Here is a 21,778-nt window from a genome sequence, read left to right on the forward strand (position 1 = left end):
CAAGATCAGAAATTGTCATGATGACAGCCAACCTTCTTAGAGGAGACGGCACATGAAGAAGAAGAGATGTCGGTCGATCACAATACACTTGCGACTTCAGGTAACCCCAAATCCAATAATCGCACGGACTGAGGTCTGGGGACCTGGGAGGCCAAGCATGACGATCGAGCGCCATCTGTCGGACATTTTGTGAACTTTGTTTCTCTCTCTCTCTCTCTCTCTCTCTCTCTCTCTCTAATAAAACCCCATGTCATTCCAAGCACGTGTGTCAATTTTTACCTCTCTATCTACATTATTCCGTGATTTATTCAGTTTTCAAATTTATACTGACTTTTTGATCACACAGTACAGTGGGAATGAAGGAAGCCCGGTATCACTGATGTGACAGCGGCAAGTTGATTTGTGGGTATGCAACCCGAACATCAGACTCGTCCTCTCTCCGTTCATGATCTCTAGCGGACACACGCTTTTTCGAGGAACCACTGGCGAGCTCAGAGAAGGTGCGGACCAGTCAGGCAGCGCCCGACTGGAGACTGGAGTGCCAGAGGCACCGTGGCCACGGCGGCGGCGCTCCGCCGACCAGCTCCAGAGGACGCGGCGGCGCCAGGTCGGGGAGCTGTGACGTAGCGCGTCGGCGTCGCGTGGCTGGCGCAAGGCGGCGGCGCACGAAGTGGGGGCGGTGTAAACCAGAGCGACGGCCCAGGGGTGGGGGCGGCAGGGAGGGGAGGGGAGAGGGGCACGTGACGTAGCCCGCCGCCGCTGGAGAGAGAGTACGGCGCGCACACGCGTCGCCGGTTCATTCGCGGGCCAGCAGTCATCAAGAGCAGAGGACACCCAGAAGCTAACGGACACCATGCCGGGACACCAAGTGCCACAGCGCGTCGCGGCCAACTCCACCAAGGCTCCAGAGGTGAGTGGTTCCCAGCAATTCTTTACTAAACTACTACACGACTTTTGCCTATTTTTCTTTCCTTCAAAATAGCACCCGTTTATTCTGGACGCGCGCTTTTTTTATGTAGTTGGCATGAAGCACAACAGTGGCGCAAATAATCCGCACACGTCTTACCCTAAATAAGTAGACAGCACGTAGTTGTCATAGCGAACCCGATGACATTTTCGTAGTGCTGTGCTTCGCAGCTCCTCGACCTCATTCGGTTTCTGGTCGGGCGCTGCCTTGGCTTTTGGCAACCGTTGTCAGCCTCCAGGTACGGCCGTCTGGCACCGCAAGGTAGTTTGTGGGTCGATGCGATGCGGTCACTGACCACGGCAGACTCTCCCTGAGCGGGAAAAGAGAAGCGTTCACTCCACGTTCAGCCGAACATTTTCTACACTATGTGGTGCATAATCTGTTGGATTACTGTGTGAGTCTGCCCAGACTGTGCTGGGGTTGGTGCGGTTATCTGCCCGCAAGGATCACTCTATAAAAATAGTGGAAACGTCCGCGTGAAGTCAGGTAAAAAGACGTCGAACTGGTGTCTTAAGATTGGCAAGTATCTTTCAAGAAGGACAAAAGTTAATTTTCCTGTTTTTCGATAAATATAAATATCTGGTAGCCTTTCATTGTGCCGACTGAACTACACCTCGAAAAACGAGGCAAAACTGCCTAAGCCGGGACATCGAGCTTATACAAAGAAGAGAACCGCGATTTGTCACAGGCTTGTTTGTTGCGCATGAGAGTGTGACGGAAATGCTAAGAGCTCTCGACTGATAAACATTCGCTGAAAGACATCAACATTTAGCAAAAGTCTGCTTCGAAAATTCGTAGGAACCGGGATATTCTGCAGATGTTTGCAAGTCGCTCCCGGACTGAACTCAACGGTAAAATTAGACGAATAACACTCCACACTGAGGCGTATAATCAGTGCGTAGTCACTATTTCGATGAAGGATGAATAAATCTTGATATGGGCTCCAACAAATACAGCTGCACACTTAAACGGTGCTTTTCGGAGTTTAGATGTACAATGTGTTGGACAATCAACTGAGACAATTTTCAAAGCAAATGAAGTTAATAATAATGTCATTGTACACCTTCCCAAGCTTTTTCCGTTAATTTATATATTTGTATCTGCATGTTTGTCTCTGAAATTTCTGTGAAGCTTTATTCTGTGTTGGCGCACATTTTAGTCATCCCTCGAGTTGTCATGATAATGTGCAGATTATAGGCTTATAATGCTTGAAAAAGTTTATTAATTGTGCACCTCCTAAGAAAACCGAAAAGGGCTACTACGCCACACTTGAAGATGTAGCGGCGCGGAGTTTTCTACGCAACAGAGGGGTAAAAAAATGGCGGATATCTCAGCGCTCACGTCGTAGCTCTTAACTTGGTCTCGTGACACTGCGAATGTGGCATTCTATCTTAATAACGCACAACTTTCTGTGGGATGGTCTGGCGTCTTGACGTGCCATGGTGATTCACAAGGAAAAAAATAAATATTGTAAACAGTCGGTCAGCTACGCTATCTCAATGAGACTACAACGATGGAGCGCCCCTTATCTGTCAGCAAATTTGGAGTTTCATTGGTCGCCTAATTGCATTTTCTCAACTGTTTCTCTCCCTGGGTAACACTGTGTGTGTCATGTATCGTTCCTTCACGTTCCTGCAAAGCAACCTGGATCGGTTTGTCATCGTTTGCGTCAGCAATAAATTGCGTTTCTTTTTTTTTTGTATATTATTACAACTAAAGACAGACAGGTTTCCACTCTTCTGTTTGCCTTCTCTCGAATCGTCCCGTGAATGCTACTTGAATGGTTGTGGATTCCGATGTCCTGTGTCTTGTTACGTAAATGGCGCCGTAGCCAAATGAGGGCCACGGACTTTTGCGAAATAGTCGCTCGACTCGCAGACTGTTTCCGCATTCACTCCCCCTTCGCTCCATAATTTCGCAAGGTTTTCCAACCATTCAAAGTGCCATATCTGTCGGAGAATGATTGCTTGTTCGTGACTGTTAACAGGGATATTACTGAAAATGAGAGACCACACTGAGCCTACATTAAAGTTAATGGATGTGACGTGTGATGTGTTTTATTTTCATTTTACGGAGATTTTCATTCTAAGCGTTACATGAATGATAGTAGACACAGTCACGGTGTTGTCAGTGTCAGCTACAGCACACCTTAGAAAGCCCGAGTATGGGTAACTATAAGAGAAGTAAGCTTTTTGGTTCATGTGTCCTGTTGATTTTTTTAAAAAAATTAAGCTTTCAAAACAAAAAGAAGTTGTAGTCAGTCAAGTACAGAAAAGTCTGTTAATCACGATCCTTATCACTGAAAGACTCAGTAGTTGCCGTCCGAGAGATAGTATCATTAAGGCAGTGATGTTTGACAAGCTAGAGAGGCGAGATTAAAATCGTAGAGTGATATATTCCATATTTCACCCAATTGACAAATAGGTCGATTATTTTTACAGATAACGTAAGTTGATGCTTCGCCTGTGGAGCTGCGGATGAACGAACGAGAGTTGCTAAATTTGCGACACACCGTTTCCCAACGTGGGCGTTACGTAAGAGCGACTCAATGATCATATGTCACAGTTCGGACCATAATTCTTACCATCTGGCGGTCACGTGCACTTGAAGCCAGCTGTTTCCCTTGATTCAGTTTCTATGTCTCATGATGTGGAGAGCAGGCTGCTGTAACTCACGACCTAACGTACATTCTGACATCGACGACTAACTTTTCTACTGGAATCTTGCAGGTTGGCTAGCCTACATGCGCGGATTATTTTTCACCCGAGAGAGATTTTCCGCGTAATAACTCTACATTTCGTGGTGCAACATAGTCATTGCGTGTGCATATGGATATATGCCACTGCCTAAGTGGGTTCGCTCTGATTAATCTGAGGGCGCGGGTGGGCGGCTTTTTTTACTGTGTGTGTGTGTGCAGCGCATCGCGCCGATAAGCAACTTTTACGATCGATCCACAGCCACCCATTGACTGGCGTACGTACTCGATCCATTCAAGCAGATGCGACTACCGAGCAAAGTTGACATCACTCGTTCGTTCTCCTTGACCAACAAATTAGACTCGTGTTCCAGAAAGGACTCTACCGTATTATCTCTAACTGCTCCAAAGTTGTAATACACTGGTGTACAGAACGTAACGACAAAAGTAGCCTCCGCGAGATGTGTCACTGCCAAGTAACATAGTTAGATAAGACTTGGTCCGTACATAGAAAGAACTGGTATAGTGCAGCACAGAAGCTAACTGAAAGAAAAACGCAATGACAGGAACTGAAATGACACATTCATTCAAAGAAAATAATTCCAATGAAGTCTTTGTAATTCATGTTGGTTCCCTGGACATAACAAAAAGCGGGATGTGGTTCTTAATAACGCGTGTGGTCACCACAGAGTACAAAGATTGTTCTGCAACGTGGCCCCATGCCGCCCACAAGATTGATAAGGGTTTTTGTGTAGGGTTTCCCATTCGTCCATCAGAGCGGTTGACAACTAAATGGCTCTAAGCACTATGGGACTTAACATCTGAGGTTATCAGTCCCCTAGACTTAGAATTACGTAAACCTAACTAATCTAAGGACATCACACACACCCTTGCCAGAGGCAGGATTCGAACCTGCGACCATAGCAGGTTGACAACTGCTGGATGGTCGTTGATACATGTGGAAGTGCTACAGTACATCTCCCCAACGCATCCGACACATTCTCGACGGGATTTAAGTATGGGTGACGGACAGACCATTGCAACCGCCCAGTATCCTCTCGTTTCTCGAGCTCCCCCAGCTGCGTTGTTTGATGCGGGTACGCATGAATTCAAGTCAGAATGCACCCCTGGAAAGGCACATGTGGGGAAGGAGTACTGTGAAACAATTACTTTGGCCGCGTAGTGTACCGTGTTCGAAAATTTGAAGGTCAGTACACACATACAACATTATTCCTCTCCTCAGCGTGACACCTGGGCGATCAAATCGACCATATTCGACGATGCTCGACTTACCCTCATAGGGCGAGGAGTGTTGTTGTTGTTGTTGTGGTCTTCAGTCCTGAGACTGGTTTGATGCAGCTCTCCATGCTACTCTATCCTGTGCAAGCTTTTTCATCTCCCAATACCTACTGCAACCTACATCCTTCTGAATCTGCTTAGTGTATTCATCTCTTGGTCTCCCCCTACGATTTTTACCCTCCACGCTGCCCTCCAATACTAAATTGGTGATCCCTTGATGCCTCAGAACATGTCCTACCAACCGATCCCTTCTTCTGGTCAAGTTGTGCCACAAACTTCTCTTCTCCCCAATCCTATTCAATACTTCCTCATTAGTTATGTGATCTACCCATCTAATCTTCAGCATTCTTCTGTAGCACCACATTTCGAAAGCTTCTATTCTCTTCTTGTCCAAACTATTTATCGTCCATGTTTCACTTCCATACATGGCTACACTCCATACGAATACTTTCAGAAATGACTTCTTGACACTTAAATCAATACTGGATGTTAACAAATTTCTCTTCTTCAGAAACGCTTTCCTTGCCATTGCCAGCCTACATTTTATATCCTCTCTACTTCGACCATCATCAGTTATTTTGCTCCCCAAATAGCAAAACTCCTTTACTACTTTAAGTGCCTCATTTCCTAATCTAATTCCCACAGCATCACCCGACTTAATTAGACTACATTCCATTATCCTTGTTTTGCTTTTGTTGATGTTCATCTTATATCCTCCTTTCAAGACACTGTCCATTCCATTCAACTGCTCTTCCAAGTCCTTTGCTGTCTCTGACAGAATTACAATGTCATCGGCGAACCTCAAAGTTTTTATTTCTTCTCCATGAATTTTAATACCTACTCCGAATTTTTCTTTTGTTTCCTTTACTGCTTGCTCAATATACAGATTGAACAACATCGGGGACAGGCTACAACCCTGTCTCACTCCCTTCCCAACCACTGCTTCCCTTTCATGTCCCTCGACTCTTATAACTGCCATCTGGTTTCTGTACAAATTGTAAATAGCCTTTCGCTCCCTGTATTTTACCCCTGCCACCTTTAGAATTTGAAAGAGAGTATTCCAGTCAACATTGTCAAAAGCTTTCTCTAAGTCTACAAATGCTAGAAACGTAGGTTTGCCTTTCCTTAATCTTTCTTCTAAGATAAGTCGTAAGGTCAGTATTGCCTCACGTGTTCCAGTGTTTCTACGGAATCCAAACTGATCTTCCCCGAGGTTGGCTTCTACTAGTTTTTCCATTCGTCTGTAAAGAATTCGTGTTAGTATTTTGCAGCTGTGACTTATTAAGCTGATAGTTCGGTAATTTTCACATCTGTCAACACCTGCTTTCTTTGGGATTGGAATTATTATATTCTTCTTGAAGTCTGAGGGTATTTCGCCTGTTTCATACATCTTGCTCACCAGATGGTAGAGTTTTGTCAGGACTGGCTCTCCCACGGCCGTCAGTAGTTCCAATGGAATATTGTGTACTCCGGAGGCCTTGTTTCGACTCAGGTCTTTCAGTGCTCTGTCAAACTCTTCACGCAGTATCGTATCTCCAATTTCATCTTCATCTACATCCTTTTCCATTTCCATAATATTGTCCTCAAGTACATCGCCCTTGTATAGACCCTCTATATACTCCTTCCACCTTTCTGCTTTCCCTTCTTTGCTTAGAACTGGGTTTCCATCTGAACTCTTGATATTCATACTAGTCGTTCTCTTATCTCCAAAGGTCTCTTTAATTTTCCTGTAGGCGGTATCTATCTTACCCCTAGTGAGATAGGCCTCTACATCCTTACATTTGTCCTCTAGCCATTCCTGCTTAGCCATTTTGCACTTCCTGTCGATCTCATTTTTGAGACGTTTGTATTCCTTTTTGCCTGTTTCACTTACTGCATTTTTATATTTTCTCCTTTCATCAATTAAATTCAATATTTCTTCTGTTACCCAAGGATTTCTACTAGCCCTCGTCTTTATACCTACTTGATCCTCTGCTGCCTTCACTACTTCATCCCTCAAAGCTACCCATTCTTCTTCTACTGTATTTATTTCCCCCATTCCTGTCAATTGCTCCCTTATGCTCTCCCTGAATCTCTGTACAACCTCTGGTTCTTTTAGTTTATCCAGGTCCCATCTCCTTAAATTCCCACCTTTTTGCAGTTTCTTCAGTTTTAATCTACAGGTCATAACCAATAGATTGTGGTCAGAGTCCATATCTGCCCCTGGAAATGTCTTACAATTTAAAACCTGGTTCCTAAATCTCTGTCTTACCATTATATAATCTATCTGATACCTTTTAGTATCTCCAGGGTTCTTCCATGTATACAACCTTCTTTCATGATTCTTAAACCAAGTGTTAGTTATGATTATGTTGTGCTCTGTGCAAAATTCTACCAGGCGGCTTCCTCTTTCATTTCTGTCCCCCAATCCATATTCACCTACTATGTTTCCTTCTCTCCCTTTTCCTACACTCGAATTCCAGTCACCCATGACTATTAAATTTTCGTCTCCCTTCACAATCTGAATAATTTCTTTTATTTCATCATACATTTCTTCAATTTCTTCGTCATCTGCAGAGCTAGTTGGCATATAAACTTGTACTACTGTAGTAGGTGTGGGCTTCGTATCTATCTTGGCCACAATAATGCGTTCACTATGCTGTTTGTAGTAGCTTACCCGCATTCCTATTTTCCTATTCATTATTAAACCTACTCCTGCATTACCCCTATTTGATTTTGTGTTTATAACCCTGTAGTCACCTGACCAGAAGTCTTGTTCCTCCTGCCACCGAACTTCACTAATTCCCACTATATCTAACTTCAACCTATCCATTTCCCTTTTTAAATTTTCTAACCTACCTGCCCGATTAAGGGATCTGACATTCCACGCTCCGATCCGTAGAATGCCAGTTTTCTTTCTCCTGATAACAACATCCTCCTGAGTAGTCCCCGCCCGGAGATCCGAATGGGGGACTATTTTACCTCCGGAATATTTTACCCAAGAGGACGCCATCATCATGTAATCATACAGTAAAGCTGCATGCCCTCGGGAAAAATTACAGCTGTAGTTTCCCCTTGCTTTCAGCCGTTCGCAGTACCAGCACAGCAAGGCCGTTTTGGTTATTGTTACAAGGCCAGATCAGTCAATCATCCAGACTGTTGCCCTTGCAACTACTGAAAAGGCTGCTGCCCCTCTTCAGGAACCACACGTTTGTCTGGCCTCTCAACAGATACCCCTCCGTTGTGGTTGCACCTACGGTACGGCTATCTGTATCGCTGAGGCACGCAAGCCTCCCCACCAACGGCAAGGTCCATGGTTCATGGGGGGGGGGGGGGGGGGAGGGCGAGGAGTAGGAACACGTAATGCACCCAGGAACATTGCTGAAAGTGGTCGTTTTGGCGAGCCCGGTGTTATGGTATGGGGAGGTATAATGTTGTATGGGCATAATGACTTTCAAATCTGTGAAAAAGGTACACTCACCATCAATGTTATTGTGACACTACTCTTTTACCAAGTGCATCTTTTTCAGGGGTGCATTCTTCCCAGACTTCGCTTTCATGGATGACATTGCGCGAGCCGGCCGGGGTGGCCGAGTGATTCTAGGAGCTACAGTTTGGAACCGCGCGACCGCTACGGTCGTAGGTTCGAATCCTGCCTCGGGCATGGATGTGTGTGACGTTCTTAGGTTAGTTAGATTTAAGTAGTTCTACGTCTAGGGAACTCATGACCTCAGATGTTAAGTTCCATAGTATTTGGAGCCATTTTTTTAACAGTATCCACGGTACTGGGACCAGTTTACGTCTAATCTCATGGGTCACCATATTTCCGCTGTTTGTATAGCATAGCGTCGCGTATTATTCATGGCAAAATTTGCTACATAAAGCCTCAAGTCGAGGAACACCGATTGTTTACTTTTACAATATAACACTGTAAACTGATGTGTATACATTGTTCCTTACATGCAGAAAGATATTTGGCCAGCATGGCACTCGTTGACATGAATGAGCGACAAACATCCTAGAAACCTTGTCAAGCTCCATTGGCCGGCCTGTCCTGCGCAGATCTCACTGGAAAAACAAACTCGCGCAAAATTTCGTTGATGATTGATGTTGTCGTACATGGCACTACGTTGTTACATGATATGCACGCAAATTCACGACTAAATCGCGTTGTGTTATGTACAATCGACAGCGTTCCATTTGCCTTGGCTTTTTCCGCTGTTATTCTAATACGGGAATAAACTTGTTAATACTATGGGAATAAACTTGTTAATAGTCTGTAAATGTCAGCAACGTTAAGGAAACGCGGTGTCTTAAAAGTCATATCATCGGAACTCTATTTAGTTTCCTTGTTGCGTCCCCTGTCCAGTAAATGATTCAGCACGATAAAGTGTAATGATAAGTAGTGACAATTAGCACCGACGTTGGCTGTTGTTGTCACTTCGTTTTTTTTTAAATAGTACTTCATTTCTTCGCAGAGTGCGCGTCTAGTAAGTTGCCTCTTTCGCTCGTTTCCGCCGGAATCATCGAGAAACTATGCGAGGCGTAAAAGTCTGAATAAAAAAACAATATTGCCTCAAGGGTGGAGTCAGGGCCGTCGTGTAATGTGGCACGCTCTCGGGTGTCTGTTGCATCATACTCGCGGCTTCAAGTTGCGGAACCTGACACCCTCTACAGCTTGTCTGCATGTGCTATCGCGTGACACGACTAACGGAGTCTCCTTCTTTACTCCGACACCGCCGACTTCTTACTACTCATTGATGAGGTGCCTATCATCTGACGTTGCAAAGTCGGACCAATTATGGACACGGGCTGTACGTGAAAATCGTGTCCATCAGGACGATTTTCTCGTCTCATGCTTATTCCGCAGGATTCCTTTATCTTCTCTGCATTGACAAAAAGTTAAATCGTTTGACTTACACGAAGGTGGTTTGGTAAGTCTGGTAAAAAAGCAGTAAAAATGTTTGTTTCGTAAACAACGCACCTTACTTCTCAACATAGCCTCCTTTCAGGGATTTACACTTGGTTCAGCGATCCTCCAAATTTTTCATCCCACCGGGAAAATAGGTTCTGTCAAACTATGCAAAATGCTCGTTGACTGCAACTATCACTTGCGTATTTGATGACACTTTCTTCCCAACAAGCCAAAGTTTTGGATTAGGGAACAGGAAGAAGTCATTTTGGGCTATGTCTGGTGAATATGGTGGATGAGGAAGCGATTGATGCACCTTAGCTGATGCTTGAGATGGTACATTATCCTGGTGAAAGAGCACTATTTTGCGTGCCAACCTTGATCTTTTTCCAGCCAACGGAAGTTTCAAACTATCCAACACTGAAGTATAATGGGGTCCAGTTATGGTTCCGCTTTTCTCCAAGTAATCTATGGGAATTATTCCTTGGGGGAAAAAAATGGTGGCCTTCGCCATCGCCGAACCAGTTGAAAGCCATATTGACTGTTTATGGACCGTAACTTCCATAAATATGAAAATGTTTTACAAATATCGCTACCAGTCACAAACTTTGTTGACTGCTTAAATAATTTAATTAGCAGTATGTACCCAGGTAAGACCTCATCATCAGCCTATGGTGGCAGTACATGAAACGTTTAACTCAAGTTCACATAGATATTAAAGTTTGTGAAGTTTTGGTATGTGCTGTGGTTATCTTTGATCTTATTGCGTGGCAGTCTTCTAGAAGTTTATGAACAATGGCCCGCAGGTTTAAAAGAGCAATACAAATAGACCTACCTCGACACATCGTAGGAAGTCTACCATGTCACAAGAACAAGGATGAACACAGGACATACCGAGACTATACAGAAAGGGATTTACATATCTATAGCAAGTGTATATATACAGAGAGCAGAATCTTAAGGAAATATAGCTCACCCATGAAACAAGTGGCTTACAAGGCGTTTGTTCGACTGACTCTTGAGTATTATTCATCAATCTGGGACCCTTAATATGTAGGACTAATAGAGAAGATACAGAAGATCCAACGAAGAGCGGCACGTTTCGTCACGGGATCATCCTTAATCGGCGCAGAGAACGTTGCAGAGACGCCCAACAAATTCCAGTGGTAGACGCTACAAGAGAGGTGTTGTGCATCACGGAGAAGTTTACTAACCAAATTTCGACAGAGTACTTTCCGGAGCCGGCCGCGGTGGTCGTGCGGTTCTAGGCGCTGCAGCCTGGAACCGCGGGACTGCTACGGTCGCAGGTTCGAATCCTGCCTCGGGCATGGATGTGTGTGATGTCCTTAGGTTAGTTAGGTTTAAGTAGTTGTAAGTTCTAGGCTACTGATGACCTAAGATGTTAAGTCCCACAGTGCTCAGAGCCATTTGAACCATTTGAGTACTTTCCGGGAAGAGTCGGACAGCTTATTACTTCCTTCCACCTGCATCTCGCGAATAACCAGGACGAGGAAATTCGAGAAATTAAGAGCTAGTACAGAGGCTTACCAACAATCGTCCTTCCCACGCGCCATTCGCAAGTGGAACCCTGAAAGGGGGGGAGTTCAGTTAGTGGTACCAGAAGTACCCTCCTCCATACACCGTCTGGCGGCTTGCGGAGAACTGATGTAGATGTAGACGTGCACTTGTGTTAATTTTTTTTTTTTTTTTTGTCCTGCCACTGTAGACTGATGATGTCTAATCTCGAAATATGTTGCTAATTAAATAAATCGGTCAACAAACGTTTCATATTTACACAATATTATTGCACTTTTTATGAGCTGTCTAAGAAGACCATCAAAATATTATTGTACAGTAATATCGACCGTCTAGGAGCCGCATAAGATAGTGTAGACAGCCGCAGTGCGGCGGAGTTGATAGAAGTCGTGCCCGTTCAGGAATTCGTTGCCGGTAAATGGACTATCGGAAATCCCCCTCCCCTCCCCCCACCCTCCGCTACCCCTACACACACGCCAGTGGCGCTGGCGCCATTTATGAGCGGAAGGACAGGTCGCGTCTTGTCTGCGGCCGCCCGACCCGGCCCGCGTTCTTCCGGCTGGCTGCTATTGTGCGGTGGCCCGCCCTTTTTCCGCGCCGCCGCTACCTGCACCTGCATTCTGCAGTGAAAGCGGCCAAGCTGGGCTGGGCCGGCTATTGTCCGCCAGCGAGCCGCGCCCTGTCTGCTGACGCTGCTGTTCCTGGCGCCAAAATGCACACGTCGCAGGTGCCGCACCAATACGTTGCATCTACACCGTCGATCACTGATCACGCTGTCTGGTGATGGGTACATATTGTACTGTTGTCACTTTAACCCCTTTCTAATCTCTTCGGGGATGCTGTTAACATACGTACCTCCGTGATCCTAGGCTTTAAATGTAAAGAAATGTTCAGATTTCCAGCCGAATTTCTGCTACTAATCACTTCGTGGTGACTAGTTTCTAACTCCACTGTTTTCAGATTTGCGCTCATCATCAGGTACATTTACTTTGAACAATCATAATTTTAAAATAATAAAACACTCACAACTAAAAAGAAATCTGTGTTCGCCTGATAGCCAAATATTCTGTACTGCCGTCCAATTATAGAATTTACAGTAAGAGAACAAATATAAATACGTTCAACCTTTCGTTGTTAAGGCAGTTTGGGAGATATTTGTGTCAGTTGCGTATAAAACGTGTCAAACTTTCTTTTTTGCGTGGTACCATAGGCACTGAAAGATTTATATTTTATGATTAAAAGTCCGCGGACTGGCTGTTTTTCGGTTTATACACTGTGTCCAGTTCTGTCAGAGACAGCAAAGGACCTGGAAGAGCAGTTGAAACGAATGGTCAGTGTCCTGAAAGGAGGATATAAGATGAACATCAACAAAAGCAAAGCCGGCCGGTGTGGCCGAGCAGTTCTAGGAGCTTCAGTCTGGAACCGCACGACCGCTACGGTCGCAGGTTCGAATCCTGCCTCGGTCATGGATGTGTGTGATGTCCTTCGGTTTAAGTAGTTCTAAGTTCTAGGGAACTGATGACTTCCGGCGTTAAGTCCCATAGTGCTCAGAGCCATTTTTCAGCCAACAAAAGCAAAACGAGGATAATGGAATGTAGTCGAGTTAAGTTGGGCGATGATGAGGGAATTAGATTAGCAAATGAGACACTTAAAGTATTAAAGGAGTTTTGCTGTTTGGGGAGCAAAATAACTGATGATGGTCGAAGTAGAGAGGACATAAAATGTAGACTAGCAATGGCAAGGAAAGCGTTTCTAAAGAAGAGAAATTTGTTAACATCGAGTATAGATTTGAGTGTTAGGAAGTCGTTTCTGAAAGTATTTGTATGGAGTGTAGCCATGTATGGAAGTGAAGCGTGGACGATAAATAGTTTGGACAAGAAGAGAATAGAAGCTTTCGAAATGTGGTGCTACAGAAGAATGCTGAAGATTAGATGGGTAGATCACATAACTAATAAGGAGGTATTGACTAGAATTGGAGAGAAGAGAAATTTGTGGGACAACGTGACTAGAAGAAGGGATCGGTTTGTGGGACATGTTCTGAGGCATCAAGGGATCATCAGTTTAGTATTGGAGGGCAGTGTGGAGTTCCAGAAGGAGTAGTCAATATGCAGGAATATCAGAAGAACGATCATTCGAAACAAAAAGACTAATAAACATTGGCTCTAAAAAACACATCTTACGAGCTGTCAGCTCTTCTTCATTTTCGACAGTGTGAAACAAGTCCCTTGTACAGCAAGCTCCTTGCTTTCCACATTCTGAAAGGTGGCAGCATGCACCAAAACAATAAATAAGTAAATAAGTAAATAAGTAAATAAATAAGTAATCATGGTCCGCTAAACTGCATACATTAAGAGTTACGAGCATTTTTTCAGCTTCACTACTGTTTAATACATAGCTTCTATTCAACAAGTGTTCGTAGCTCCTAAGGTATATGTTTTAAGCTCATCTTTACTTGCTAGTTTTCCTTGTTTTGGTCCATTCTCCAAAATATGGTAAGCAAAATCCTTGTAGTAGAGGAGATTTGTTTCATAGTATCAAAGATAAAGACCTGCTCATAGCTCTTAATGTATCCATTCTAGAGGCTATGTTTACCAGACTTCTTTGCTTCGAATGATCGTTCCTGTCATATCCCTGAATATTGACCGTATCTCTTGGTACACACTGCATTGCTGTAACGTATTTCAGAGCAGGAGCTTTCACTCCGGAAATAAAACTGAAATACAGTCAGTCGACGGACATTTATTCATAAAATATGTATCCCTCACTGCCTCCGTGCGCCACTTGAAAACATTATAGATTCATTAAAATTTGTGTCGCCTGGTCGGGTGATTAAGACAAAAGTACGAGTTAGTAATTACGCTGGAGTTACCTCTTCGAAATACGTACCGGAAGCAAAAACTGAAAACGGTCAACGGACATTTATTCATAAACAATGTGTGTCAGTCAGTTAGTTCCCATCTCACCATGGCAAGTTGTACCTCTCTATAATTTAATTTTAGCCCTGAAAGTCTCATCCTCGAGCGTCCATTTTATTGCCTAAAATCCCATGTTCCTGAATTTGTGAGAAAAGTATCGCTTCTAAAGAAATTTTCTATAATTTCCAGCTTCCTTGTTCCTGTTTACCTAATCAAACGTGGTGCTCCTCTAGTTCCAGTAGTGGTCCTGGATTCGTTTTTCCTTCCGTTCAGCTCGCTGTGGGCATATCCATATTCCAACTGCCTTCACTCGGATCTTCTCTTGTTTCTACAGAGTCCAGCTTTCACACCCACAGAGATGTGTCTCCACATGAACAATTTTGAGAAGAATTTCTCCATTCCTACAAAGATGTGTCTACTTATAAGAATTATTATCATAAACAAAAGTCTTTGATTTTCCTAGACCAATCATTATATCCGCTGCTATCGAACATCTAGTATCTTCTCATAATTATTCTGCAGAGAAGGCAGAACTGCTAAACTTGAGACTGATTTTAGTGACACCAGTCCTCATTTCCATGTAGGTCTTTTTAACTATTTCCTTATTCCCATTAATGCCGATTTTCTTCTTATTTATTTTTATATTCCTGTTTATTAATACAACATTTTGTTGAATGTCTTTCTGAATCTGAAAAATTCATTGCGGTAAAATCGATGCGGTACTTCACTACTGAATTTAATTCGTTTTCTGTATGCCCAGCTCTTCAGAGGTGGTTCGGGACCTTGGATGTTCAGTACAGAACATCAAATCAAGTACCTTTTAGGCGTCTAAATTTCCGAACTGTTATTTTATTGGGCTACCAGTTTCGGTGCTATATTACGCCATCTTCAGGCCTCCTGGCTGACGTGTAGGAAGATTCCAACCCGGGTTCCGATCAATATAGAGGCCAGCATTCAAAGGCTGATGTCTGTAGATTTTTGAGACAGCGATCACTTCAAACATCAGCTGCCGATTCTTCATTTGGAGGAATCATAAGATGTGGCATTTCTAGGAAAGGTCGCGTCAGAAAGGGCCTTCGCGATGCACCAAGCCAATTAAAATGCGGGACATCAGACAGATTCTGAATGAAATCTTCCATATCCTCTGGGCAAAACGCAACGCTCGTCCGTGTCTACCGGAATGTATCACCGTTGGAAGATCGCAAGGAAATACAGAAAGACTAGGACACAATTTCCACTAGGTACAATGAATGGCAGCTCTGTTCTAATGTGGGTAAATGAAAGATAATGCCTACGACAAGGAGAAAGAAACCAGTGTTATCCGAGTACAGGGCTAGTGGCGAAAATATTGAGCACGTCGCATCGTAAAATTATTTAGAGGTAATACCAAGAAGCAACATGAAATGGGACGATCTCGTAAAATCAGTATCAGGGAATTTCGTTGGAAGACTCAGGTTTGTTGGAGGATTCTGTAAAAACGCAATTTATCTGTAAATTAAATCGCATAAGAGGCGGTAATGCGACTGTTTCTGGAGCAATGTCCTAGCATCTACAGTCCTTATTAAGTGGGCACGAGAACAGACATCGAACTAACGGGGATCCTAAGAAGAAGGACGGCGTAGTTCTTGCGAAACCTGAATTGGAAAAAGCCTGTGTGAATATTGGGCTGTCACCATCGAACATGTAGTGAAAGGAACATGGGAATAAGGTAACAGAAATTAGGGCGTACGGTAGCCATTTTACTCTCGCTCAATACGCGCATAGAATAGGGCAGAAAAAGGATAATCTGGTACGAAGTACTTCTCACCGAGCACTGTTCAGTACCTTTCTGACCTTATAATTAGATGTAGATGGACACGCCCATCCAAAACTTTCAGTGTCTGTGGCCTCTGCACGAAATACCGTTACGGCAGGGTCAGCAGTGCGGCGCAGGTAGCAAGAAGCCTGTGTGGGAGACCTAGGTCTAACGGGAGCCGCAAGGGCGACCTTCTGCCACGGCTGCACAAGGACAGAGCACTGTGGCACCTCACCGTCCACAGTGCAGTTTTTGCCGCTGGCGCGACAAGCGAGATCCTGTACTGCCGAGGAGGCCGCAGTGCACTGGTCGTAGCTGGGTCCACGACGCCGCTGACTGGCTGATGAGTTACGGGGGCGGCGGCGGAGATTATTAACGTGTCACCAACGTGATCATAGAGCATTTGCTCATCTGAACAAAGATGCAGGAATCGTGGCCTGGAAATGATTAATGGTAACCACGGAAAACCTAATAATACCAGACGGAGAATTAAACTCCGCTCCCTTCATATTCAACGCCACCTTCCAAATCCACGTGCCACTGAAATTATTGCATGAAGGTTTCTACACAGACAATAGATTACTGCAACAAGTCATTGTGGTGTTACACGTCTACTGCACAATCAAGATTTTCAAGGCAACAGAAAACTAACATTATGCACTGTACTTGGGAGGGAAGAGTGGACTAGTGTTCAGTATCAAGATCACATGACATTAAGCTTCAGTTAAAGTAAAAGGTAAAAAAAAGTAACAAATGAAGGATGAGCGGTCCAGAGAAATGTTAACAATGAGCAGCAACACTAGGGTTTGACGTAGCATCTCGCTGTGCTGTGCCGACGGCGGATGGCAGTTGTCCACAAGGCCTCCTGTGATGGACACTGCATACGCAGATGAATCATGTTGATTGCTCCGGGACACCAACGAAAGGGAGGCTGTGTGACAGGCTGTGTGTCCCTGCTCGATCCTGTTTAAAAATATGGTCCATGAAAGAAAAAACAGACTGGCAGGGTAGACACTAGTTTCTATTGGACCCCAAACGGCCTTTCCTACAGAACGGTATATCTCTAACCAGAGAGTTCTGAGGGAACTACGTAGATCTGTTGAGCAGCCGTTACCTTGCTGATCCTAACCGACAGCTACCTTCCTTCTTCAAACCAAGGACCTCCTCTGACGGTCAACGACATGTGGTGACCACCAATAACTACTGTTTGGAAGTCATTGCCCTAAAATCAGCGTGGCCCAAAATTGCTCCTGTACGGAGGGAATACTGTTAAGTATTTTCCGTCCCGTTCTCGTCTCGGGGGCACACAGACAACCAGCAAACAGGGCTTTTTATTTTAATTTATGACTTGACTCCCTTGCAAAATAAATGTGATATCACTTAACCATTACCATATCTTCGATAGCGTGGATACAGACGCCAAACATCCTCTAATCCCATAAGCTGGAGGGTTCGCTCGTCTGCTATGCTGAGATCGAGTGTTTTTGGACCTTGTTTTATTCGGCCAGTGAGTTGTTCCAGCATTCTGGTTGCCCTACATGGACCGTAGTGATCGTACAGCAAGATCACGCGAAAAATGGTACAATTTTCACGATGGCTCTCGAAAAAGCGTGTTCAATCCACTCTCGACACGCCTACACTACAGAGCTTTGGAGTCAGTTCTTTCATCGTAAATATGCTAACTCCCTTTCACTCCCTTGCTTCGGAAACTAATGGTCATCCACTTTTGTATTTACATGGCGTTACTTCCTCTGACCTGGATCTAGAGATATACTCGCAAGAGACTTCGTTTTTAACAAATCATTTGCAGCTGCCAGTCGCGTGAAAAAAAAAAAAAAAAGCACCATACATACCAGACCTTGGCATACCATGTTCGGTACTCGCTAGCAGTGAAGACAAAATTTAAAAAATTAAATATATGTACACACACTTATTCACGTGGTGTCATTACCGGTTAATGTTTGAATTATTAGCAACTCGTTAAATGTTCCGTTTAAAAAGAAAGAAAAAGAAAAAGGGGAGTTAGCAAAACGATATGAAATTATATTACTTACCCATAATTGTGCAAAAATTTGGTTTGATACGTGATCTAGTTTTCTAGTATGTTAACATCCTTCATTTTCTTTCTTTTGAAGCAGATCATGTGACGATGGCTTGGTAATACGTCGAAAACGGTAACACTAAAGATAGCATTTGAGTGATATACGTGTAAAACTGAAACACATGAGGAAAAAATTAAATGTATAAGAATCGAAACGCAGCAGCAAGTGTTTTGCTGTTAAGATCAGGGTTTAACGTCCCGTCACAGTTTTAAATGCGAACATTTTAGGTTAAGCTTTACTTGAATTATTGACGCTAAATGAAACAACAAGTTTGCTGTTACGAGTCACTGTTCATTTATCTCCACGACGCGTTTCAAAGGTTTAAACCTCCCTCATCCGGTGGATTTACATTTGTTAGTATGAAATGTGTATGTGTTGTGTTACGATATTTTGGAAGACCTTACGGCTCCGTCTACAGATACGTTCTGCCGGCCGGTGTGGCCGAGCAGTTCTAGGCGCTTCAGTCTGGAATCGCGCGACCGCTACGGTCGCAGGTTCGAATCCTGCCTCGGGCATGGATGTGTGTGATGTCCTTAGGTTAGTTAGGTTTAAGTAGTTCTAAGTTCTAGAGGACTGATGACCTTAGAAGTTAAGTCCCATAGTGCTCAGAGCCATTTGAACAGATACGTTCTGTTGTCAAAATAATCCAAAATCATGTTCTGAAATAGTGGTTTGTTTCTCCACTAGAAAGTGTCGTAAGTTCTTCCAAAAAAAGTAACACACACACGTGTCATACTAACAAATGTAAATCCACCTTTGAAACGCGTCGTTGAGATAAATAAACAGTAACTGGTAACAGTAAACTTCATTAAGTCCCGTTAGAGATTAGTGACATTTGTCAAGAGTTACGTTCTGTGAAGGTAACCTCTGATATTGCGCCTCGGTAGTGCAATGGACGCGGATGGGTGAATGTGAGGAGACTACCTGCGTTGTAGACAGTCAGCTTAACCGTAAGCGAAACGAACAGGCAGTGGAGCGTACCGGGCAGGAAGCAGCAACCGTGGGAGGGCCGTATAGTACGGCGCCGACCTGCTCGTTCCACTGCTAGCTGCCTGCTAGCTGCTGACGTTCCAGAGGAGGTGCCTTCCCGCCTCCTGCAGCCACACAGTTCGCGAAAGCTAATTCCGTCACGCCGCTTTGAAAATAACTCGGCTGCCGGCCTTTTCGGCGCCGGCGCCGCCGTCGTCACCGGAGGCTCGTTCTGCAAGTCCGCGGAGCTGCTATGTCCGCTAGCCGCTAACAGCAGTGACAACAGGGCAACCTTGTCTGCTAGCGGCTTGGCTCTTCTGAAGGCGCGACTGCGTCTGACGCCATGTTGGTTCCCATTGGGAAGAAGGGAAGCGGCACATTAGTTGACGGGTTGAATTCTCAACCTCTTCTGAGATAACAAGTGGGTGGTTACTGGAAGCTGATTTATAACTGAGGTTGCCTACCTTCCACGGTTTCCTCGATGATGTATTGTTGTGAATTCGATGTGAGGACGCTGTTCGTTGGGTAACACACCCGAGATTCGTCGATGATCAAAAGCTGCTCGACTGCGGTGCATTTTACTACACTGACAAAATACACCTTCTACTTTTGTCTACCTTATTTTCCGTGGAACGGTGCGTTCTCAAATCAGATTATTTCCTCTTGTTTCGAAAAAGAAAGGAGGAAGATTACGGTTTAACATCCCGTCGATGACGACATAGTTAGAGGCGGAGCACAAGGTCGGAAACGGGATGAGAACCGGTCGTGCCCTCTCAGAGGAACCACATCGGCATTTGCATGTAGGGAATTAAGAAAAGGAAAATCTGGAGGGCCGGGCGGGGTTTGAACAGCCGTGCACCTTAATACAGCCCTTGTTTGATATAGTACACCAGACCTACCTTTAACTTCTGGTTACTCCTTACTGACAATGAAAATTCTGTAGTACCAAATTAGTGAACTCACACGGGATACGAAGCTCTACAGGTTGTAAACAAGCCGTATATCGGCCAACTTCCTCGAGTAATTTGTTCTGGCACAGTAAAATGCGGCTAACTTCCTCTGAGTAATTTGTTCTGGCACAGTAAAATGCCTTAGCCGGGTTTGAAGAACGGCTGTTTTTGTCATCGCAGTAGGTTCTGATCAAACACAATAATATATTTTCAATCGTTTGATGTTCCACCTAACCAAAACTTTCAATTGCCTTTCATATTTCTGCTTTTTGTTCCTGTAGGGCCGGCCGGAGTGGCCGAGCGGTTCTAGGCGCTTCAGTCTGGAACCGCGCGACCGCTACGGTCGTATGTTCGAATCCTGCCTCGGGCATGGATGTTTGTGATGTCCTTATGTTAGCTAGGCTTAAGTAGTTCTAAGTTCTAGGTGACTGATGACCTCAGAAGTTAAGTCCCATAGTGCTCAGTGCCATTTTTTTTCCTGTAGGTCTTGAAAATAGTTTTCCAAACTTAAATTCGATATAGGCTATCACTGCCACTGTAAGTAGTTGACATAATATTCGTACACAATCTACGTATTTTACAGCGAAATCACCGAACTAAGTCTATTTTTCTAGAAACAGCTTTTTAAACTAATTTCCTACTATTTCAAAAGTAACCGTTGCATATGTACACTTTTCCAGGCAGTAAGTAACTAATCGCTGAAGGCAGAAGAGTAGGTACTGAAACCTGACAGAAAAAAAAAAAACACTGAAGGGAATAATTGTGTCACAGTGATTCTTTCCTCTTGTAGAATTAAAAAATAGAAGAAAAAGATCTATAATTTAAAAATGAAAGTGGAGCACAAAACAGAATGGAACTGAGGATCATTTAATGATAGCGTTTGGCGTGAGTCAAAAATCGGACAAAATTTGTCCATGAAATACACTGTATGTCGTAGATTCTTACTTTAGCAAACAATGTGCCTCCGTTTTCTCTTTACATTAGTTTTCGAAGTACAATACGGTCTAAAATTTCATCACAAGCTTCTAACAGAAGTTTTGAGCCATGTGAGGAACCCGAAAAAAAAAAAAAAAAAAAAAAAAAAAAAAGAGAGAGAGAGAGAGAGAGAGAGAGAGAGAGAAAACCTCATACATAGTTTCTGACCTGACAGAATCGTTTCCAATATGATACAGAGCTAACTTAAGCGGGCTGGACATGTACTGAGGTTGCCATGAGATTGATACCAGTCAGAGGTTGTGTAGCCGACTGCACGAGACGAGTGAGGCCTCAAATGAAATGATAAGATAAAATCGGCGGAGGTACTGCTGAGCAGTGTATCTTCCCGAATAACCGTGGGCGTTAACGTGTCGCTTCCAAGATTCGGGGTGGCGAGCCTGTCCCAGATCAAATTGGCCTCGCGGATTAACAGCGAGGGCTGGTGATCCTGCCAACCTGCATGTGTTTTTTAGGCAATTTCCCACACCCATCCAGGTAAACACCGGGTTGCTACCTACGTCTCGCTCCAGATACGTGCTGTGCATACTTTTCGAAAAACTTTCTCACGCTTGAACACGATATTTATTCCAGACGCATACAGAGATGGTACACAGATTCCGTCCCCGGGGGAACGGTAGCCAGCCATCCACTGTCATTAACATTGCCACAACCAATGTTATTATG

The 21,778-nt window shown here is 44.1% G+C and overlaps 1 protein-coding gene across 1 annotated transcript in view; it reads left to right on the forward strand.

The window, feature by feature from the left end:
• The first annotated feature begins 797 nt into the window (after window positions 1-797).
• The window catches only part of LOC124796437 (proton-coupled amino acid transporter-like protein pathetic), a 119,046-nt gene continuing 98,065 nt past the window's right edge, over window positions 798-21,778 (forward strand). The window contains exon 1 of the mRNA XM_047260631.1: window positions 798-910. Coding sequence (XP_047116587.1) covers window positions 854-910 — 57 coding nt within the window. The 5' untranslated portion in view covers window positions 798-853. The remainder of the gene's footprint in view (window positions 911-21,778) is intronic.

Source organism: Schistocerca piceifrons, chromosome 4 (genome assembly GCF_021461385.2).
Source record: "Schistocerca piceifrons isolate TAMUIC-IGC-003096 chromosome 4, iqSchPice1.1, whole genome shotgun sequence".
NCBI lineage: Eukaryota > Metazoa > Arthropoda > Insecta > Orthoptera > Acrididae > Schistocerca > Schistocerca piceifrons.